The 25283-nt window shown below is 35.2% G+C and overlaps 1 protein-coding gene across 3 annotated transcripts in view; it reads right to left on the reverse strand.

The window, feature by feature from the left end:
• HELQ (helicase, POLQ like) overlaps window positions 1-25283 on the reverse strand; it is a 65935-nt gene that overhangs the window by 24629 nt on the left and 16023 nt on the right. For 2 of the 3 annotated variants that reach the window (XM_090266240.1, XM_090266241.1), the window contains 7 exons: window positions 21665-21904; window positions 17928-18069; window positions 17238-17342; window positions 14604-14862; window positions 12770-12927; window positions 2693-2791; window positions 445-483 (listed from right to left, as the gene is read on the reverse strand). In XM_090266240.1, the coding sequence (XP_090122366.1) occupies window positions 445-483; window positions 2693-2791; window positions 12770-12927; window positions 14604-14862; window positions 17238-17342; window positions 17928-18069; window positions 21665-21904 (1042 nt within the window). The remainder of the gene's footprint in view (window positions 1-444; window positions 484-2692; window positions 2792-12769; window positions 12928-14603; window positions 14863-17237; window positions 17343-17927; window positions 18070-21664; window positions 21905-25283) is intronic. The other variant, XM_090266242.1, reaches the window with a different exon arrangement.

The raw sequence follows: 25283 nt of genomic DNA on the forward strand, positions 1-25283 counted from the left end.
AATATGCCAAATGTTTTCCAATTTAAATTAAATTTCTTTCTATAGGGAGTGTAGAATGTTAAATTGTGTCCTACTACCAAAAGATTATGTTCAGGTCCTAACCCTGGTACCTGAGGATGCAACCTTATTTGGGAATGGGATCCTGAATATGTAATTAGTAAAGGATCTTGCCTGGAAATCATCCTGGATGTACAGTGGGCCTTTTAGGGCTCTTTATTTAATGCAAATTATAGCAGTTATTTTTCAAATTCAGCATAGAGAAAAACTGTCCTTATAAGAAGAGAGGACACAGAGTGACACAGACAAGAAGGCAATGTGAAGGTAGAGGCAGACATTGGAGGGATGCATCTACAAGCCAAGGAGAACCGAAGACTGCCAGCAACCACAGAAAGCTAGGACACCGGCAAGATGGTTTCTTCCTTAGAGCTTCCAGAAGGAACCAACCATGCCATCATCTTGATTGTAGACTTCTGGTCTCCTGAACTGCAACAGAATACATTTCTGTTGTTTAAAGACACCCAGTTTGTGCTAATTTATGACAGCAGCCCAAGGAAAAGAATATAGGAAGAGAAAGAGTTGGGAAGACTTTTACATTTCCTGTGGTATTTATAGGTTATATATAGTATGTGAATATGTTTATAAATTAGACAAATGCATTTATTTAGGTAAATATGTTAATAAGCTTGTCTACATTGTAAACTGAGTAAATATTAGATTCTATAATTTCCACAGTCAAGATAAGTAACTAATGTTTCCAAAGTTAAAACACTGAAAGAGAAAAATGCTATTTGTAGTTGACAATTTCTATTTTGTGTACCTGCTTTTGCCTGTGGTGTCCAGTGACTATTTTTTATGTAAATTATTTCATAGCTAACTTAGAAACTAAGTAAACTCATGCTTAATATCAGAGGGGTAAAAATGGATGAACTTGAAAGAGAAAAAGTAGGTATAAAATTAACAATTATATCCTCTACTATAGTAATAGAATGTTTGAGATGAGAACTTAGACTGACGTATTAAAGAATATATGAATTAAGATTCTGCATGTTGATACTGAATCATCCATTTATTAAAAAGCATTAAGTCAAATAAATTGATAGTTTAATAAAAAATAGGAAAAGACTGCTTTTTAATTTCCCAATTTTAGTGCACGTATTATTAACCATAAATTGAGTCAATGTAGATTTTGCTCAAAAAGCATTTTCTAAGTCAAGAAAAATGATAAAATTAAAGATAAAATGCTTTATGCCAATTTCGAGATCTTTTACAAGAAATGTTTAAAGAAGAGAGGGTGTGGGTGTCCTTTTCAATGTGGAGAAATCAATTTAGATTTTAGGTAAATACCATGTTCTCTAGAATTATAAATAGATACTTTCAAACATTAAACTATTAATCCATTTTTAATTTAAAAAATTCATGCCCATACTATTTTAAATATGTAATTATCAATTGAATAAACATTTATTACTGTATTTCATAATATGTAACAAAAATAAATTCTGATTCAAGTTTTAAAAGATGTATTATTCTAATAAAATTTTGTAAATATTTATTATTTGGTAATAAGTCTCAAAATAAGATGATTTTTAAAATATGGTTTTGTGTTTATTTTATAATATAGAGTTGGTTATAAAGTTTGTTTTAAGAAATATTCTTATTCAACATTTTGAACGTGTAAACAAATAGCCATTTCTACGGTAAAAGACTCAATCTAAATATTGTGACAACATAAATACTGAAGTACTATATATTATAATATCTATTTATAATTTTATGATAAACAATACATGGGACAGTTGCACCATTCAATTCAAATAAAAGTAAAGACCATCTTCCATTTTTCAAAATGAAATCAGTAATATCTATGTAAATGTAAAAGATATAGGGGGAAATAACAGGTAGATAATTAGGTTTCAGTGGAGACTGGAGTATCAAAGAAAAGTAAAAATGAAAAAAGTATATATTATGAGGTGAAAAATGATATTAACTTAAGGAATTTGAAGGCATGTTAACCAAAGAATTATTTCCACTTTTCTTAGTGTATGTATTAGACACTTGCTTCATGCTTGTTGACTGAACTTTAAAGCCACAAAATATAAGCTATCAAACAGAAGAGTATTCGTGTATCCACTTCAAACTTCTACAATGTTTTACGTATGTCAAATACTAGATTGGAAGTGCTTTGAGGACAACCAACAACATCAACAGTAAAAACCCTAAACCTGTCCTTTCTTAGAATCTCTGTTACCAAGCAAAATGCTAAATAAAAAATTTCTGGAAAATAAAATTTTCTTCCTTGAAATGAATTTCAGGATTACTTAATATCATAAAAACATTTAATAAATATTATTCACAATTTTTATATTGTAAGTAGTAAGTAGCCTAGGAAAAAACAGATTAATAAGGTTTACCTTTCTCTATGACAAAAGCCTTAAATGTACATGACAAAATATTTTAGAATAAAAAGGCACCAAAAAAAAAAAGGCCATCGCATCACCTAGAAATACTTTTTAAAAAATGTCTAAATTTCTGGTTCTCTGATGTTCTAAATAGTAAAATGGAAATTATATTAATTTAAAGAAAAAAACGAAACAAAGAGATCAAGTCAACAAAGGAGATAATACAACGGCATTAATTTTTAAAAAATAATTTAGTTATTTAAGAAGAAAAAAAAAAAAAAAGACTATGGTACCTTCTTGATAGCTTGACCTGATGCCTTCTTCCCAATATAGTTTTCAGAGACTCCAATAAGAGCAGCCACATTTTGTTCTGCTGAACTGAGCTGGTTAAACTACATAGAAAAAGAGCAATTATACAGAAGAATCAAATTGTAGCTTTAAAAAATGCTATCTGAACCAAATCCAGTACTTCCTATAATATCAAGTTCATGTTTTTAGGAGACAAAAAAAAACAACAACAACAACAATAAAAAAACGCAAATTTTTTTTACAAATAGGGTAAATTTAAAAATATTATTAAAACTTCTGACCCAGATGGAGGCCTAGACAGACATGCTGCGTCTCCCTCCACAACTAAGAAGGAATACAACAACCTCAAAACTAGAGACAACCAGAAGTTCCAGAAAATTGAGCTCCATGGAAGTCCAACAAAGATATAAAGAAGAACTACTCATCCAGATAGGTAGGAGGGGCAGAGAGGACGCAGTGTGGTGGTGGCAGCAGTGGCAGCAGCGGCAGGTGGGCAGAAAGTGCAGTCATACATTTTAAAAAGCCAGGAGGGACACCTGGGGAGAACTCTCAGCACCAGACCAGACCACACAACTCACAGTCCCAGAGCTGGGGAACATAGAGTTTCATTGTTCCTGGCTATGAAAATCAGTGAGGGTTGGGGCGGAGGAGAAAACTCCCTGTCTCTCAGCAAAGTTCACTTGTTTGAAGGGCCCCCACAGTCCTAGAACGTCTGCAGACCCACCCACTCTGGGAACGACAGCAAGGGCAACAGCTAGAGAGGCGCCAGTCCCATACCGAGGTGGGAGAAGTGCTTGGAAAAGGGACAACTGCTGAGCAAGCAGCATTGTTCCCTCTCAGACCCCTTTCCCAAATACAGCGCCACAATGTGGTGAAATGGGTCGCCCTGTACTGATGAATACCTAATGCTCTGTCCCTTAGAACATAACAGGTGCAACAGCTCCACCTAAGACATAGAGGAAAACAAACACGGGAGCCTGTCAAGATGAGGAGACAGAAAAGTATGGCCCAAAAAGGGGAATGGATCAAGGTTCCAGCAGGAGAACTAAGTGATGAGGAGATAGCCATCCTCACAAAGAAGATAGTCAACCTAAAAGACACATAATTCAAATAACTGGTGATAAAGATGCTCACAGCCTTGACAGATATGCTTGAGGATGGCAAACACATAAGGGAAGAAGTGAAGGCTATGCTATGAAATGAAGGTAAACCCACAAAAAATCAATGGTGAAAGGAAGGAAACTGGGGTTCAAATCAATGACTTGAAACAAAAGGGAGAAAAAAACAGTCAAGCAGTACAGAACGAGGAAACGAGAACTGAAAAAAATGAGGTGAGGCTTAGGAACCTCTGGGACAACTTTAAACAAGCCAACATCCGAACGATAGGAAAACCAGAAGGAAGAGAGGAAGAGCGAGAAATCGAAAGCTTATTTGAGAAAACAATGAAGGAAAACTCCCCAAATTTGGCAAAGGAAATAGACATAAAAGTCTAGGCAGCATGGAGAGTTCCAAACAAGCTAGACCAAAAAGGACCACACCTAGACACATTGTAATTAAAATGCCAAAGATGAAAGACGAAGAATCTTAAAAGCAGCAATAGAAAAGCAGAGTCACCTACAAAGTGGTGTGTATAAGACCATCAGCTGATTTCTCAAAAGAAACTCTGCAGACAAGAAGGGGCTGGCAAGAAGTATTCAAGGTGATGAAAAGCAAGGACTTACAACCAAGATTACTCTATCCAGCAAAGCAATCATTTGGAATGGAAGGACAGATAAAGTGCTTCCCAGACAAGGTAATGCTAAAGAAGTTCATCATCACCAAGCCATTATTATATGAAGTGTCAAAGGGACTTACTTAAGAAAAAGAATATCAGGAGAAGATGGCGGAGGAGTGAGGGGAGGCTGCGCTTTCTGGCTCCTGATACCCGTCTGTAGTTTGGACTAATTACAGACAGAACATCTCAGTGAGCAGCTGGACACTGGCAGGAGTCAAGCCTTGGCAATGCTGGATTAGAGAAAACCATCTGCGAGCGACCTGTCTGGTGAGGATAGTGGAAGAAAAAGGGACGAGACAGGATTTCTGACTGGGGTGGCTCCCTGAGTTGCGGCTGGAAGTACACAAAGACTTTTTAGCGACGACAGGCTTCCCAAGAGAGGAATCGGAAGGAGAGCGGATCTGTGCCCCCTGGCAGAGCCAGGAGTGGACCAGGTGGCATCTGGAGCTGAAAGACAGAAACAGCATACTGCTGTGCATGTGAGAACATGATTTTCCTTTATATTTTTATCTTGTGAACTGTAGAGAGGGGAGGAAAGGTTGGGGGTGATAGGACATTCTTGAGGAGCACAGGCACAGAAGTGCACTCACCGACTCCCCAACCTTCCGCCTGGGAAGCGCGGGTGTGCACAGGGAAGTACCCTCATACACTGGCCCAGGCGTGCAGCCAGGTCACCAGCCGCACGTCTGGGTGCTCTTCCGACACACCCCAACAGACATAAGATCAGTGCCCCAACAAGCGCAGGGAGGGCCCACTGGACACACAGAAGACCGTAAACAGAAACCCCTGGCCAGCCCCAGTGGGCGCCAGACTGGAGCACAGCCCACTTGCGCTAGCTCTCCTCGTGCCTGCCCAGGTGTGTGCTGGAACAGATGGTGGCTGCGGCACGGGAACAGCGGGCAGCAGCGACTCACAGATGCTCACTTCCACCGTGCACAAGTGTCCAGGGCCCTGCCCCAAAAGGCGAGAGACTGACTCCCGGGGCACAGCTCGGCAGACCTGAGGCAAGTGCACAGGCCACCTTGTGCGCACACATGAGCGTGCGCACAAGGCCCCCGGCCGGCTCCAAACAGGTGCCAAACGAATGCACTGGCCACCATGGGCATGCAGGAGTAACTTGGGCACGCGACCAAGACTGCACCCAGGTGCACAACGCTGCTGCAAAGATCAGGAACCTCTGGCCTGCTTCATTAGACCAGCTGTGGATCCAGAAAAAGAAGACAACATACAAAGGCTGAACTGAGTAAAAACTTTCTTTTGTATATATTTTTAAATTTTTATTTCTATTTCAGTTTTTTTATTTTTTATTTTATTTTAATTTTTAAATTTCTCATTTTAATTTTAATTTTAATTTTTACTTTTATTTAATAAATTTTTAAAAATAAATATCTCTTTGTTTCATACCATCTCTCCTTCTCATCCTTCCGCTTTCATTTTTATTTGTTTCTCTGTCTAGATTAGCCTCCCTTTCACCCTAAATAAATAGAATATAACTATTATATAAACCTAATACTAAACAATTCCCTTTCTTACTATATTCTGCATTATTCCCTCTTTTTCTTTTATTATTATTAACATACAATGTAAATATTACCTATGTCTTGCATAGTCTCGACACTACTTGCTACTATTACTAATCTATCATCCCCTCTCTCAAAAAATCATATTATTCCTCTTTAAAAATAACTCTTATCTATCTTCCTATAGTATGAAAGCCCTAACGTCTCTACATTTATATTAATACTGGCTCATTTGCTGACGATAGCAGGATAGAGGGTGGGGGATATTTTTGAGAGTGTGGGTTTCCTGCCTGGGTTGTGTGTTTATGTTTTTAACAGCATCTCCACAAAAGAACTCAAGACAAGGTGGAGAGAGTGACTCTCAATCAATTAGCTAGAGGGAAGATACCACCAAAGAGCATTTGAAATATAACCAGACAGCATAAACAACTGACAGAAAGGGTACCCCAAGAACATCAGGCTCGGGAGACCAAAGAGACAGCACCACTGAAACCCCCATATCTCCTATAAAGAATCTCATACCACAAAGGTGGGAAGTCAAAGCAGACAAATCCAAAAAACAAAAACAAATAAGAAGAATCCAACAAGGCAAGACACAGAAACAACCTCTCAATGAAAAAAAAAAAAGAGAAATCCCCAGAAGGAGAGGTAAATGGAATAGACATAGCCCAAATGTCAGACACTGAATTCAAAACAATGATGGTGAAAAGGTTCAATATACTCGACAACCTCAAAAACAACTACAACAACCTCCAAGGAAGTTATCAACAGCGCCAAGAAAATTACAGGGAACTTACGGAGAACTACACCAGCATAAAAAGGACATAGAAACTATTAACAAGGAGCAGGAAGAAATGAAGAATACAATCTCTGAACTGAAAAACACAGTAGAATCAATCAAAAGCAGGCTAAATGAAGCAGAGGATTGGATCAGTGAGTTAGAGGACAATGTAGAAAAAAATTCCCAGACAATAAAACAAAATGAAAAAAGATTGAGAAAGTACGAAGAAGATGTAAGGAAATTACAGGATAGCATGAGGAAAATAATATCCGAATCATCGGAATAAAAGAGGGAGAAAAAGAAGAATGAGGATATAAAAGCTGATAGGAGAAGTAATGACAGAAAAATTTGCCAAACTGATGAGAGAAAAAGTTATGCAAGTTCAGGAAGAACAGAGAGTCGCAATGAAGAGGAATCCGAAAAAACCCACTCCAAGGCACATCGTAATTAAAATGGCAACGTTCAAATACAAAGAGAGAATCCTAAAAGCAGCAAGAGAAAAACAGCAAATAACATACAAGGGAGCTCCAATAAGGCTATCGACCGATTTCTCAACAGAAACACTACAAGGCAGGAAGGAATGGTCAAAAATATTTCAAGCAATGAAAAACAAAGGCCTACAACCAAGAATACTCTACCCAGCAAGGCTCTCATTCAAAATGGAAGGTGAAATAAGGAGTTTCCCAGACAGAGGAAGACTAAAAGAATAATTCCACCAAACCAGCATTGCAAGAGATGCTAAAGGGAATGTTCTAAGAAAAAGGAAGAAAAAAAACAAAAAAAGAGTAGAGGAACAGAGATTCAAAGGGAAATGAATAAATGCATGTCAATAATAACCTTAAATGTAAATGGATTAAATGCTCCGATTAAAAGACATAGGGTAACGGAATGGATACGAAAGCAGGACCCACATATTTGCTGTATACAAAAAACACACCTCAAAACAAAAGATTTACATAGACTGAAAGTAAAGGGATATAAAAAAATATTCCAAGCAAATGGACCTGAAAAAAAAAAGCTGGGGTAGCAGTCCTCATATCAGACAAAATGGATTTCAAAGCAAGGGCAATAAAAAGAGACAAAGAAGGACATTTCATAATACAGAAGGGAACAATCCATCAAGAAGATGTAACACTGATAAACATATATGCACCCAACATAGGACCACCCAAATACATAAAGAAAATACTAGAAGACCACAAGAAGGATATTAACAGCAACACACTCATAGTAGGGGACTTTAACACTACATTATCAACAACAGACAGATCTTTGAAGCAAAGAAACACCAAGGATGTACAGACATTGAACAACACACTAACCCACATGGACTTAATTGACATATATAGAACTTTCCACCCCAAGAAGCAAAATATACATTCTTTTCAAATGCACATGGGACATTTTCAAAGATAGACCACATGACAAGACACAAAACAAGCCTCAGCTAATTCAAGAAAATTGAAAACGTATCAAGCATCTTTTTAGACCACAATGCCTTGAAACTAAAAATCAACCTCAGAGAAAAAAATCAAAGACATCCAAACTCAAGGAGAATGAATAACATGCTATTAAATAATGAATGGGTTAACAATGACATCAAATAAGAAATCAAGATATTTCTGGAAACTAATGATAATGAACACACAACAGCCCAAACCCATGGGGCACAGCAAAAGAAGTCCTAAGAGAGCGGTTCATAGCAATACAGGCATATCTGAAAAGGATAGAAGAATCTCAAATAAAAAATCTAACCCTAAAGCTATAAGAACTAGAACAACAACAACAAACAAAGCCTAGGACAAGAAGAAGGAAGGAAATCATCAAGATCAGAGAAGAATTAAATGACATAGAGACTAAAACAATTCAAAAGATCAATGAAACTAGGAGCTGGTTCTTTAAAAAAAATAAACAAAACCGACTAGCCTTTAGCCAGGCTCATCAAGAAAAAAAGAGAGAAGACACAAATAAACAAAATCAGAAATGAAAAAGGAGAAATCACAACTGATACTACAGAAATACAAAGGATTGTAAGAAATTACTACAAACAACTGTATGGCAAGAAATTTGACAACCTAGAAGAAATGGACAAATTTCTAGAAATATATAACCTTCCAAAACTGAATCAAGAAGAAGAAGAAAGTCTCAACAGACCAATAACAAAGAAGAAAATTGAAACAGTAATCAAAAATCTCCCTACACACAAAAGCTCTGGACTGGATGGTTTCACAGGCAAATTTTACAAAACATTTAGGAAAGAACTAACTTCTACCCTCCTCAAACTATCCCAAAAAATCCAAGAAGAGGGAAAAATCCCAAACTCTTTCTATGAAGCCAGTATTACCTTAATTCCAAAACCAGGTCAAGACACAATAAAGAAAGAAAACTACAGGCCAATATCTGATGAACGTAGATGCTAAAAACCTCAACAAAATATTGGCAAACAGGATACAGCAATACATCAAAAAGATCGTACACCACGATCAGGTGGGATTCATCCCAGGGATGCAAGGATGGTTTAATATTCACAAATCAATAAATATAATACATCACCTAAACAAAATGTAAGATAAAAATCACATGGTCTTATCAATAGATGCAGAAAAAGCATTTGATAAAGTACAACACCCATTTATGATGAAAACACTCAGCAAAATGGAAATAGAGGGAGCATACCTTAACATAATTAAGGCTATATATGAGAAGCCTGAAGCCAACATCATACTCAATGGACAAAAACTGAAAGCAGTCCCCCTGAAATCAGGAACAAGACAAGGCTGCCCACTCTCTCCACTCCTATTCAACATAGTGTTGGAAGTCCTAGCCACAGCAATCAGTCAAGGAAAAAAAAAAAAAAAAGGCATCCAAATTGGGAAAGAAGAAGTAAAACTATCATTATATGCAAATGACATGATAGTATACCTAAAAAACCCTATAAACTCCACTAAAAGACTACTCGATATAATAAATGAATTTGGCAAAATAGCAGGGTACAAAATAAATATACAGAAATCTAAGACATTTCTGTACACCAACAATAAAATATCAGAGACAGAGACAAAAAAGAAAATACCATTTACTATAGCAACAAGAAAAATAAAGTACCTAGGAGTAAACTTAACCAAAAAGATAAAAGACCTGTACTCTGAAAATTACATAACATTGAAGAAAGAAATTAAGGAACATACAAATAAATGGAAGAAAATAGCATGTTTCTAGATGGGAAGAATCAACATCATCAAACTGGTCATACTACCCAAAGCAATTTACAGATTCAATACAATCCCTATTAAAATACCAATGACATATTTCATAGACCTACAACAAATACTCCAAAAATTCATATGGAGCCAAAAAAGACCCCGAATAAGAAAAGCTATCTTGAGACAGAAGAACACAGCAGGAGGAATCACAATACCAGACATCAAACAATACTGCAAAGCCACTGTGATCAAAACAGCCTGGTACTGGCATAAGAACAGACATAAGAACAGTGGAACAGAATAGAGAGCCCAGAAATAAACCCAGGCCTCTATGGTCAACTAATATTTGATAAAGGAGGAAGGAACATAAAATGGAGTGAGAAGAGCCTCTTTAACAAATGGTGCTGGGAGAACTGGACAGGGACGTGCAAAAAAATGACTAGACCACCAACTTACACCACACACGAGAATAAACTCAAGATGGATCAAAGACTTAAATGTAAGCCGTGACACCATAAAAGTCCTAGAGGAAAACATAGACAGAAAATTTCAGATATCTCACGTAACAATATTTTCACGGATACATCTCCTAAGACAAGAGAAATAAAGGAAAAAAATAAACAAATGGGACTACATTAAACTAAAGAGTTTCTGCTCAGCAAAAGAAAACATCAGCAAGATGAAAATGAAACCAACCATATGGGAAAACATATTTGCCAATGATAGCACAGACAGGGGACTGATCCCCAAAATTATAAAGAGCTTATATGACTCAACATCAAGAAAACAGACAACCTAATTAAAAAATGGGCAAAGGACCTGAACAAACACTTCTCTGAAGAGGACATACAGAAGGTCCATAGACACATGAAAAAATGCTCAAAACATCACTAGCCATCAGAGAGATGCAAATAAAAACCACAATGAGATACCACTTACACCTGTCAGAAATGCCATCATCAACAAATCAACAAACAAGTGCTGGCGAGGATATGCAGAAACGGGAACCCTATTGTACTGTTGGTGGGAATGCAGAGTGGTGCAGCCACTATGGAAAACAGTATGAAATTACCTCAAAAAACTAAAAATGGAACTGCCTTTTGATTGCGATTCCACTGCTAGGATTTTACCTGAAAAATCCTAAAACCCTAATTCAAAAGAGCTTATGCACCCGTATGTTTATAGCAGCACTGTTTACAATAGCTAAGTGCTGTAAACAGCCTAAGTGCCCATCTGTAGATGAGTGGATCAAAAAACAGTGGTACGTTTACACAATGGAATACTATGTAGCAGAGAGAAAGAAGGAAGTCCTGCCATTTGTGACAACATGGATGGAATTACAGAGAATTATGCTGAGTGAAATAAGCCAGGCAAAGAAAGAAAAATACCATATATCACTTAATACGGAAACTAAAGAACATAAACAAACGAACTAAATAGGACAAGGAGCAGAATAACAGTCAATAGGGGTGTGGGGGAGGGAGAGAAGAGGGATAAGGGAAGTGTTTAGTCAAGGAACGTGTATAAATGACTCATGGACATGGACAACGAGGAGAGATATGATTGTGGGATAAGGGGTGGGCTTGGTGGAGGGGAGCAATGGGGGAAAAATGGGATAACTGTAATTGAAAAATCAAAAAATAAAATTAAAAAAAAAGATCAAGATTATGAACATTAAAATGACAACAAACACACCTATCAACAATTGAATCTAAAAAATAAAAATAAAATCCAATTACGCAAACCAGAACAGGAACCGAATCATATTTGTGGGGATTACTGCAGGGTTATTAGCTGGAAGGGGGTAGGAGGTGAAATGGGGAAATGGTGCAGGGACTAAGAAGCATAGTTGGTTGATACAGAATAAGAGAGGAGAAAGTTAAGAATAATATAGTAAAGGGTGAAGACAAAGAACTTATATGCATGACCCATGGACATGAACTAAGGGGGAGGGCGACTGCTTGAGGGAAGGGGGTACTGGGCAGAGGGGGCAAAGGGAAAAAAATTGGGACTACTTTAACAACACAATCAATAAATAAAAATATTATAAAAATATAACATTTCAGTAGAAATTACTTAAAGTTATGGTCACAAGTCTTGTGAAATATCGTAAGATGTCTGGGGGTTAGGAAGAAGAGGGAAAGTAACTGCATTATATACTAACAGGAATAATTTAAAAACATGACATTAAAGAGAAAGGTAGTTTCCTGCAACTAAAAGCTGCATACCACTCCTGCAGAAAATGAGTTTATGCATCTATCCTATTTACCTTAAAATCACAATAGACTATACTTTACCACTTGCTTTTATAATAAATAGGACCAGTTCTATCTTTTGATAAAATTGACATTCCCTCTCATTTATTAATATTACTGGGTTGGTACATCATCATGCTTGGCTCTGAAAGAGCTTTCATATAACTATACTGTCAATCATCAGAGATGGCCTTCATGGTTTTCTTTAGATTCTAGACATTATAAAATGCATGGTCACCAAATCAGAATGGTAACTATCTTTGGGGAAATGATGATTATTTTTTTTCTTTTCTGCACCTTTATTTTATTTTGTTATTTTGAAAATGACATGTTTATATTTAACAGAGAAGTAATATTTAAGTTGAACAAACCAAAAATGCTATTGCCATATTACTGTTTTAAAAACTGAAAGAACTAAAGGCCCAATTTCAAATATATTTTAATAGAAAAAGTAAATAATCTGTTGACAAAAATCATTTTATTATTAATAGACTAAGTAGCCTGTGTTGAAGAACCTTATATGCTCACCTGTCTGAAGTATATCATCCAATCAGGGTCACACTGAGAAGCCATATCATAGGGAGTGGTTAGGTAAATTAGATGAAGAAGGCTTTCAAGCACAAGGCCTTCGAGACCTTTCTTCAAATCTCTGTAGAGAATGTCACAATAAGCCAGATCTATAGTTCCTAAAAGATACAAGTATGAGCCAGGATAGATAGTAAATCAAGGCAGGGAGGGGGAGGGAGACATGCCTCACTCACTAACTCAGCAGTCTTGAGCCTGGTCCGATAAGAATGCCAAGTGTTCTGAAAACCACAAGAAAAACCATGACAGTGTAGGAAAGGAAGTCCTTGAAATTCTGTTTGTATCATTTCCACTAGCTGGGAAAGAAAGCCTTTAGAATCGTACATTAATCCCAAGGTCTGGAGGGGGAACCTAGAAGCTGGGTACAAGCATAAAAACCCCAAACCCCAATAGTCGAGGCACTCAGACTAGCTGGGTGCCCGCTTGCAGTTTCGTGCTTGACTGTATTTCATAAATAAACTTGCTATCTCATTTGCATTATACGTGTTTTCTCTTGCTTGAATTCTCTTGTAAACAAGATAAGAAACAAGGAGGGGAGACCCCAACTCGGGTCTCCGTTGTAGCACAAGTATTACATCTTTCATAATTACGAAAGGGGGAAAGAGGTGACTTTTAAAGATTGAAAGCCATGTTCAGAAGTTACCCAAATATAGCAAACTGTATTCAAAATTTCTTATTTTGTAATTTAGCACAGCTATTTTGGAGGTCATTTTGATAGTATACATCAATATTTAGTCAGTACATACATTCTCTATTTTTGGGAATCTAACCCAGAGAAACATTTCCACATACATCTAAAATACATAACAGAGATGCCAATGTAGCCTTTTTTATAATTGAAAAAAACTCACAAACAGTGAATAGTTAAATGAATTATGGCCTCCATACTATGGATGACTAAAGTAGTTAAAGAAAATGACGTAGATTCAAAGAGATTAACATGTTAAGATATTCATGATATTTTATAACTGAGAAAAGCAAGCTGCTAAAACATAACTATGATTCAATTAAAAATAAACTATATGCACTAGCACATATGTATGTGTATACATGCATATATTGTATACACATATATACACATATGCATACACCCACATAAAGTATTTGCAAGGATTATATATATATAATTATATATCAAATCATTAACTGTGATATGTAGTGAGAGTGTGGAAATGAACAGAAGTATAAGATTTTCCTTTACATAATTCTGAGCACTAAGGACTTTTTAAAATTACAGACATGTGCTATTTTTCATTAAGTAAATCATGAAGTTGCATTAAGAAGACACTATTCACTGTCATGCAACAATCTCTAAGATAATATATTAAACAAAAAAGCAATAATTTATATTGTTCCAGAATAATATATATGATTATTTAAAAAGAGAAGTTTAAAAAATCTTAAACCTATATATATCTATGTATTATGTGTTGAAATGAAATATACAGAAACCATCTGAAAAGTTATATACCAAATAGTTATTCTTGGTAGGATACTAAGAATTATGTGATTGCTGGGGGAGGTGAGTGTGAAGAAGGGATAAACATCTTTTTCTCTATATATTTCTGCAATATTCTAAATTACTGTAATTCAACATTTGAAAATTTTTAAAGTTGAAGTAGTCTAACAGTTTATAAGATTAATGTTATTAATATGAAATTACAAATCCAATTTAAAGTACAGAATAATTTAACTTCTATTTTTTTCCAGTGCATTTCCTCAGATTTAGGTAAACAAAGATTTTCTTAGGTAAAATAAAATTTAGGTAAACTATTACCTTTAAGAGAAGCTCGTCCCAACTTTGTAATATGAAAACTATACTGGAACCATTCTTTGGATTTATAAGTAGCATCTTTTTGTGTAAGTCCTTTTTCTGTAAAAATGGTGTCTTTTTGTAGGAGTCCTTTTTCTGTCAGGTATCTAAGTGATTCTACAGTTATTTCCCAGAGACTTTTTTCTTTCAACAAAAACTTTTGCTGGACACCAAAGAATGTACTACTCATAAAGTGATATATGTCACCAAGATTTGTTGCAATCTGAAACAATTCAGAACATCACTGAAGCATTTTCCTTAATTCAAGACATCATTCTGATTGTACATTTAGATAATTCATTTCCACACGTCAAAAGTACTCAAATAAAAAAATTAGTAAAAAATCTACATAGTTGCACATAAAATGTAATTTTATAATAATATTTAAAATTAACAAGAAAAGTATTTTAAGGGAGAAAACAGTTATCATATTCATATTTTTATGAAACCATTGACACATTTTTCATTTAAAAACTCCTTAGGTTTTTGGACAATTTTTCGCAGTATCTCCAAAGCTGTGCTCTGTTTACTCCTCAACCAATTATCACCAATTCCAGCTCTGCCTCCTTCAGAAATCCTTTCTTCACCCCTTTCCAAACAACAGTGAAAGCACTCTGAAAATTACATTTAAAAAGAAATAAAGAAACACGTGGAAAACACAACTGAAAGTCTTCACTGAAACAGGATCAAGCAATACTTTCTCTGATATATTACCTTAAAATTAAATAGCAGTTTTCTACCTTTTTTTCCCCTCATTTCTATCTCCTTTTCCTGCCCTTTCTCTCTCCTCCTGTTATTCACTATTTAAAACTTATTATTATTATATTATTTTGTTTTTTATTGTTTTTCTATTACAGTTGTCCCATTTTTCCCCCATTGCTCTCCCTGCCCTGCCCATCTCCCCCTTCTCTCACAGTCAATCCCCACCCTGTTGTCAATTTCCATGGGTCATTTATACTAGTTCCTTGATTAGGCCCTTCCTGTCTTTCTCCCCTTCTTCCCTTCCCACTTCCCCATTGGTCACTGTCAGTCTATTCCTTGTTTAGATGCCTCTGGTTCTGTTTTGTTCCTTTGTTTTGTTCTTTAGTTTCCTGTATTAGGTGAGATCATATGGTATTTGTCTTTTGCCGCCTGGCTTATTCCACCAAGCATAATACTCTCCAGTTATGGCAGTCACCAGTAATACTTAACCCTCGTGTGGTAGGTAGATGTAGAGTTGACTTTGAATTAGAATAATTTTATATTAGGCAATGTCAATGAAATCAGCATGATATGCTAAAATATAGCCAATCAATAGCCATACTTCTTTCTCACAATTCTGATAATATTTCAACTGGAAAACTAGGTCATTTTTTATTAAACTAATATAAGGGATAACAAAAAATATTATGAAGCACAGACATTTCTTATTGCTTCTCCTTTTAATAAAAATCATTCTTAATATAGTATTCAATTAGGCTAAAATTGCGCTTTTAAGATATTCAAGAACTAATACTCAGTTTGTAGATTAGCAATGTACTTGGATAATTACAGTTAACACTGGGGGTTAAAAAAAAGCGTTTACTTGCTCCTTCTAGCTACCATCATGTTACCTTTCTACCCCTCTGTGAAAAACTTTTAGACATAGTGATTTAAACCCACTGGGCTAGCCTCTGTGGCCTCCACAGCTTCTCAAAGCTGGATTCTCCACTGTTGCCCCAACGTGCAATTTTGCCCATGCCCAGCTCCAAAGCCAACCCATTAATTAATTCAAGAGTGCAATCCACATGCCCTGCACTGAGATTCAGTGATAAATGAAAATAAATGTGAACCGTGCTTTCACAGGGCTTACATTCCAGTGGGGTACAGTCTGTGGTTCTTTCTATAAAGTATACAATACACTAACTAGATTCAGAGGCACAGGAAGGCTTCCCTGAGAAAGCAATGGTTAAGTAAAAATCTGAAGTTGGGTGGGAGTTGACAAAGTTGTGGGTGAAGGTAGACTACATGAAAGGTTAAGAGCACTGGTTTTGTATTTACATACAGCTGAATTCAAATCTTGTCTTTGTCACTTTGTGGCAGAGTGACACTAGGCACAAAGTTAAAATTTACTTTACTGTATTTAGGAATAATCTTGTAAGAGAGGTTTAACTCAAGACTAAACCTTAAAAAAAGAGCTAATTTCTAATCTTAGGAAAAGAGTATTTTCCTATCAGGCCCTTCTTTATTTTTTTCAAATGTTCTACCGATAAAGACTATACTTACCTTACAAATGTTTAAAATATTCTAGAATGGTCACAGGACTATAGATGAACCTTACTCTTAACACTGACAGAGACACCTCAGGGCCTAAGTCTGTACAGCAACTTATGTGTCCATGGCACCCACTGAAGTCTCTTACTTGTAATTGATACCCAGTTATGATTTGTTGATTTCTCATATTCCTTCCAACTCAAAGATAAAAAATGCACATATAAATCCAGATTCAGATTTATCATGTCACAGACTGTTCTTTTCCACATCAAAGTTAACATTTTTTCATACTTTACAGTTTTCATAACTATTTAACCTCTATTATCTCAGGTAACAACAATAAGACTTTAAAATATTAAAAAATACCTTCAAACCAATCAATGAGAGAAACAAAGTATGGATTCCCTTGGTGACTTCTTGAACAAGATGGCTATAGCAGTTTTCCAATGGTCTGCTTATTAACTCCAATACCTAGAAAAGTTAAAGCAATATTGTGTTTTCCGTTATTATAAAAAATAAATGGTGTTCTATATAAAATTTTATATTATATGTACATATATTTTGCAGAGGCAGGGGAAGATAAAAAACCCAAAGACCTCCCCCACAAAAAATTTAGCAGTTGTGCTCATGAAAATAGAAGAAAGGTAAGTAGAGAAAACATTTTGTTTATCTGAAATACAAAAGTATTCAAACTACTCTTTCTAATTCTTTTTTTTTAAGGTTTATTTTATCCTCATTTGAGAGAGAGGGGAGGGAGAGAGAGAGAAACATCAATTGGCTGCCTCCCTCATGGGCCCTGACTGGGGATCGAACCCGCAACCTACGTATGTGCACTGATGGAGAATCAAACAGCGACCTTTAGTTATGGGAGAACACTCCAAACCAACTGAGCCATATTGGTCAGGGCTCTTTCTAATTCTTAATCATAGAAAAGGAAACATTATTTAAATATATATTTAAAATTAATGTTTAAAACATAATCCCCTAAAAGGGTTAGACCAAAGACCAAAAAAGACCAAATAAGGCCAAATGACCAACCAATAAACATATTGTTACCTGTTGCTTGTCTTTTTCTTGCAATATAAGGATACTCTCCCCAACTGAATCTATTCCAGCACGGCCAGCTCTGCCAATCATCTGTTTATATTGATTTTTCTTTAAAAATTCCTTAGCAACATAGGGGGCTCTCAGAATAACTCTATGGAATAGAGAAAATTAATTAAAAGTGATTCTCCATCTATAGCAATAGCACCTATTTTTAAAGCTCCTAACTTCAATTATACCTATATAATATTACATTTAATGACATATTAACTTAAAATAATAGGTAACTACTATTTACTAAAAATATTTGATGTCCTAGAGGTTCTTTATGTACATTATATGTAATTCTTACAACTCTTCATAATAACATTCTACTTTATTTTTTTTTAAGTGTCTAATTGGCTTATCTCAACCCACAAAATTAGTAATCATCAGAAACATGATTTGAACTTAAGTCTGTCTCACTGTAAAGCTTATGACTAATCTACTACAGTAATAATCTGCAAAGATTTTTTACTTTATATTCCATAAATAAAAACTTTCGCCATGTATCACCAGCATATGCATATTTATTTATGAATTTATATTACTGTCAGCTATATAAAATTGCAGATTTCAACTCTTTTGACCTACAAACAGGGTGATTTTATCCTGCCCATGTATATGTAAGTCTGTAGTCAGCTTTCCTATTCAAAGGTGAGAGAAAAAATATATTTACCTATACTAATCAACCAACTCCTTTATTTATAAGCTTCAATGGACAACTAAGATTATCAAACACTTGAAGAAAACTAATGACATAACAAAAAAAACAAGAACATAAAGAATAAATGTCTGACAGAAGCAATTAATACAGAGAAATAAAAAGAAAAATTCTAATAAATATCCACAGAAAACCCTAGAGGGTATTGTATTCAATTTATTTTTTTTTTTAAATTTAAAAACAGCAATAAAAGAAGACAGTTCTTGGAAGTTAAGAAAAATTTTAAATTCATTTAAAAAATTCAATAGAAGAACTGAATAATGAATGAACATAGTTAATGGGATATAATTAAAAACTGATTTTGTTATATATAAGATCTGTTTGGAAAAAGTCCAACTATTGTTAATATAATGAGAACGGTTTGCACAGCATTGATGTAATGGGGCACCCAAGGAGAGTGGACTGGAATGCGCATGTATGAACAATGATGACGTCACTGTACTAGTCAGTGGGGGTGGTAGACTCTGTTGAGGGAGCATGTGTACTGTGGCCATCGCATTCAAAATGACTGAGCAGGTAGAGCAATGAATCAGCATCAAATTTCACATTAAGCTTTAACATATTCCTCTGTGGAGACTATTTGGATGATTCAGAAGGCCACAGCTATGGGCAACTGGTGATTGGCAGCTTCATCACAACACACCTGCTCATGCATCACATTTCATGCAGCGTTTTTGGCGAAAAATCAAATCAGTCCCCCTACAGCCCAGATTTAGTGCCCTGAGACTTCTGGCTTTTCCCAAGGCTAAAATCACCTTTGAAAGGATAGTGATTTCAGACCATTGAAGAGATTCAGGAAAACATAATGGGGCAACTGATGGTGATTGCGATAACTGTGTGAGGTCCCAAGGTGCCTACTTTGAAGGGGACCAATACATCATTGTCCTATGTACAATGTTTCTTGTATCTTCTTCAATAACTGTCTCTATTTTTCAGATTACATGGCTGGATACTTTCTGGACATGCCTCATGGAAGGTAAAGTTAAAGAAATTACATCGCTAAAGTAGACTGAAAAATAAGATAAAAGGAAATAAAAAAGCTCAATCTAGAAAGTTCCAACTCTACCTAAATGAAGTTATAAAAGCATAGAACAGAGATAATGAAAGGAAAAAAAGACAAAATAACCAAAAAATTACTTTAAGATGATAAAAGGCATAAAATTTGAAATTGAAACCATATACCTAAGTGCTAAGCCCTATAAATGAAAAGTAGCTAAAATGGGACAGTTGGGATTGTAGAATTAGTTTCTTGGGTTCAAACCTCGGCTTTGAAACTCACTTTTGTAGGGCATGAAGTTGGGCAAATTATTTAACTGTTTAGCACCTTAGTTTGCCCTTCTATAAAATGTGGGTAATAAAATGTGTGTAATATTGTAAAATACGACCTTCCTCACAGAGTTGTTCTGAGGATCCATTAAGACAATACATGTAAAGCTATTATGACACAGGAGAGGGAATATAATAGCTGCAATTATTATTATACACTGTGATGAAATTTAAACATTAAAGAGAAGTCTAAAAACTTCTGGAAATGGAAAAACAGTGAACCTATACAAAACCAAAAATGAATAACATTGGCTCTGAAAGACAAGAAATAATACTCAAAAGTTCCCAAGGAAAAAAATTGAATCTGAAATTCTAGCAAGGTGTTAAAGCATCAGGCTAAAGTAAAGACATCTTCAGCTATGCAAGCACTCAAAAAATATTACCCTGGTATACTGTAGCACTTAAACAGTAACAAGGAGGCAAAATAAAAGATGAATCAAGAAGGAAGATGTGGGATACAAGAATCAATGGTAATCAAAAACAAGCGAACAAGTATAATATATAGGTAAGTTTAAATAGTTACTGATTATAAAATGAAAGAAAATTAAAAATCTGGAACTAAAATTTTAGTTAATTGCAACATACATACATGAGGCAGTGAACTGTAAGAGGATATACAAATGGTAAGACTCATGTTCAAGAGAGAATTATTAATTCTATAATGACAGAAAAACATCTTTGATTATAACTCAAAATTTTTAATAGTTGGAATAAGAGAAGTAGGATATATAACTTCCTATATTTTTCAAAAACTAGATCAGTAACAGAGGTTGAAAATAAAAATAGAAAAAGATATACTTGGCAAAACAAGATGTAGTTCTAGTATTCAGAATAAAATCACTAAGTTAGAAAACCAAGGACCTATTATATTGATAGAAGGTATAATTCAGCAATAAGATATTTGAAGTAAACCCTTTTATACCTAAATAGTTTTGAAATACAAAGCAAACACTTCTATGAATGCAAAAAGGAGAAATAGGCAATTCCATAATGAAAGTGGGAGACTAACACACCTCTCTTAAATGGACAAATTAAAGAATTACAAATAGTAAAAAAATAGAGGAGCTGACCATATGATTAATAACTGTGATCTCACTGAAATATAGAAAACTGCACACCCAAAATAAAATACATATTTTTTAACACTTGGATGATTTATAAAAACTGACCATTTATTTTTAAAAAGTCACAAATTATAAAGAACTATGCAGGCCACAGCTTAGGTAATAACTGAAAAGGTAATCAAAGATCTACTCTAAAAAACATACTAGACTCAAAAGTCTTTATGAATGAGTTCTCTAAGGTTTCAAGGAAATCTCTATAGTAAATAAAACTCTTCCAGATTATTAAAAAAAAAAAAAGAAGGTGGAAAGATTTCCAACTGTTTCTACTGAACCAGGACAATAAAACTTGACATCAAAACCTGATAGGGAGAGCACAAGAGAAAGAAGGAATTTTAACACCAGGAAAGCTACTAATATTATTTTTCATTAAACTATTAAAGGATATAAACCAAATGATCAACTCAGCAAACACTGAAACAAACAAACAACCCCAGTAAATTCTCACCCAGTACCAAGAAAGAATAAAATAACAACAAAACTCCTGGCAAGATAAGAATTGAAATGTTTTGAACCTGGATGAGTTACTTATATTTCACCTTCGAGCTGGTAGGTTAACACCTGCTGCTAGGGTGGATGTGCAGGTTAAAAGGCAGAGGACTCCTGTGGAATAGGTCTCCTCCAAAAGCTTCCTTTCATCACTCGTTAAACCACTATGGTGATAAGCAACTCCTAATGGGATAGTGCGCTTTAAAACAGGACACAGGTTGCCACTGCTGATACTCTCCAAGTTCTTAATCATTTCCTGTTTTTCTTTTTCCTTGTGTTTCAGATATTCCCTAGGAAAAAAAGATCTGTTAGAAATATGAACCCTGGTCTTACAGTGACAGTGACTATAATTTTAATTTTAGTAGGTTCATATAGCTTTTAAAAAAATATTAATTGTATCGCTATAAATACATAAAATGTTCTTAGCATTTTAATTCTGATTTTACTGTTAGGCAGTCCCTTTCAAATGCTTTTTTTAATAGATCATAGAGCCCTGTGAAAATCTGATTAAAGCTAAGGGGAAAAAAACAAATATTCATATAAACACAACACTTTGCATTTAACTTCACAGGGTTCATGGGCTTTCTGACATTCATTCCTATGCTGCCTATGAATCCATGGACACCAGGTCTAGACCCCTGTTTTAGATGTTATGATTATTACTTATCACTAGGTCATATACCTTTACTGAAGATGATTTATTTTGTTTTAACCATAAATATTTTAAAGATGGAAACATATTATTAAATCATTGGTAGCACGTGTAAAATACTGACTGGACATGAGCATTTTAGAAACCTCAATAATAACCTACAATATCTCTGTATCTAGAAACACCTGTTACTTTAAATTCCATTAAGACAAGAGAGAGAGAAAGGAAAGGAGACTATGTAGAACTACCTACCAATTGACTGCAAAGCAATAACTTCTAAATATCAGTAGCAAACACATATTGTCCAAGATACAATACACACAGCCCTGTGTTGTTTTGGTCTGCTCTATGTAAAGAAGAGAGAGCTCTAGCTGGTGTTCACTGAAGAATGCCAGTAATTTCATAAGAAATTGAGAAATGGGAAGCAAAGAGACAAAAGAAGAACAATGAAGAATTGGGAAGAAACTGGTCAAGAATTGTCAGTACAAGGATTAGGAGTGACAGCTTAATACGGGAGAAAAATCTTTCTGTTGCTATTTTCCAGCCAGTGTGCAAGGTCCTGAAAGGGATGTATGGGATGAACACTTCTCAGGGAATTAAGTCTTATAAGCAGTGAGAATATGGATAATCAGGATATAATTTTAGAGAAGGAGTTGTTTATAACTGACCAGATAAGATATGGTTGTATGAAGAATGACCGTGGGAGAACTTGGAGATCTGGGCTGGGTCTTGAAGAATGGGTATTAGAGAGGTGGCAGTGAAGGGGCAGGGGGTGCCTTCTTGGCAGAGGGTAAAGCACGATCTGAGGCTTGAAAATGGGAGTTTGAGGCATAAGCAAAGGAGAGAAGTAGTTTGGTTTGGATGAATTGCAGGGTGAATGAAGAGTAGAAGAAATGAGGATGGAAAAGTAAGCTGAGTCAGATCTTGGACTTGAATTATAAGCCAAGAAGCACTGAAGTATCATTTTTAGGGAGATTTTTTTTAGGGAAAGTAATATGACCAGAGCTTTGCAAGTTGTCATAAAATAGTGTTTAAAAGCCATTCTTTAGATTTCACTTATATGTGGAATCTAAAAAACAAAGTAAATGAGCAAGCAGACCAGAAACAAAGAACATTTTGATGGTTGCCAGATGGAAGGTAAGTTGTGGGTGACTGTGTGAAAAAGGTAAAGGGATTAAGAAGTACGAACTGGTAATTATAGAATAGTCACAGGGATATAAAGCACAGCATAGGAAAAATAGTTAATAATATTGTAATAACTATGTATAGTGTCAGATGGGTGCTAGTTTTACCAGGTGATCAGTTCCCAAGTTATATAAATGTCTAATTACTGGGTTGTGCATCTGAAACTAGCATAATATTGTACATCAATGAGAACTGAAAAATCAACAAATTATTTAAAACTAAAAGACAGCTGTGGCTGGTGTGGCGCCGTGGACTGAGTGCTGACCTGGGAACCAAAAGGTCACTGGTTTGATTCCCAGTCCGGACACATGCCTGGGTTGTGGGTGAGGTCCCCATTTGGGGGCATGTGACAGGCAATCAATCAATGTTTCTCTCCCTCGCTCTCTCTCTCCCTACCCCTCTCCCTAAAAATAAATTAATTAAAAAAAAAGACATGATTTTTTAAATAATAAAATCTTTTTTAAAAAATACGACATTTTAAAAATAAAATCTGTAAAGAAATAAGACATTCTTTTTAAAAAATATATTTTATTTTTAGAGAGAGGGTAAGGAGAAAGAGAAGGAGAGAAACATCAATTGGTTGGTTCTCTTACCTGCCCCGAGCAGGACCAAATCTGGAACTCAGGCATGTTCTCTGACCTGGAATCTAACCAGCGACCCTTTGTTTTGCAGGACAAAGCCCACCAACTGAACCACACCAACCAGGGCAAGACATTTTTGACTAAAACTTGAAGTGAGTAATAGCTACAAAAAAGGTAATAATATTCATTGAGGCTAAGACAATCACTTGTGAATAATCTGCTTCAGTCTTTGTACTTAAATAAGACATACAGCCATGTTCTACTGCCTGGGAAGGAAGGAGGTTTTCTGTTCCTGCTTCTCACAGAATTTATCATAAGGAGGCAAATAATTAATATACAAAAGGAGCTTCAAGAAATCACATTTTAAAGCCATTACTAAGGTAAGAAACCATTTAGCCCTAGATTTCACTTCCTCTACATCTTAATTACAGAATAATATAAAAAGTATTCTCTCAATATGTTAACATTTTAGTCAACAGCCACAATAAAAGTGGCTCAACTGCACTCAGGACATTCATCTTACAAAAGCAGCAAGAAATATAAAAATATATAGCTTAGAGGAAATTTTCCTTTGGGAAGAAAAGTGTCAACTTCTATCTCTTTAAGAAAGTATTAAGTATCCATTACAATTCATTAAGTAAGGATTCTGGAGAAGCAATTTTTTAAATGCTTCACTATTAAATATAATCATTTAAAACCCATATAAACCATTATCATCAAAAAGCAAAATAAGTCAAGGGTATAACTTATACACCTCATGTCTCCCAGTCAATTGTCAGTCTCTAAATTTCTATGTTACTTATTCTAAGAAAATGAACAAGTTATTCAGAATATCTCAAAGATAATTTAATTTCCTTAGGCTTTTATAATTGACATCATCATTGTAAAGGCACACTATCAGTTACAAAATGAGAAACTCTTTTTGTTTTTGCTATTCAATAAATTTAACTCTATTTTAGAGCAACCCATGACAGCAGGATTAGGAAGGGAGGTGGAGGACGACTAGATTAGAATTCAGAGTAATGATCTCTGAATAGTGATACATTACTGGCTAAGGGGCCAGAAAGAAGTCTGAAAAAATGATAAAACCACACATGGGACAAAAAACTGAACTGTTCATATTTAACATCAGATTATATACAAAGAATCTCAAAACACCAATCAGAAAGAATACCCCTATGTTCATTGCAGCATTATTTACAATAGCTAAGGTCTGGAAACAGCTCAAGTGCCCATCAGTAGATGAGTGGA

The sequence above is a fragment of the Furipterus horrens genome, unplaced genomic scaffold (genome assembly GCF_987537825.1).
Source record: "Furipterus horrens unplaced genomic scaffold, mFurHor1.1.pri manual_scaffold_2, whole genome shotgun sequence".
NCBI lineage: Eukaryota > Metazoa > Chordata > Mammalia > Chiroptera > Furipteridae > Furipterus > Furipterus horrens.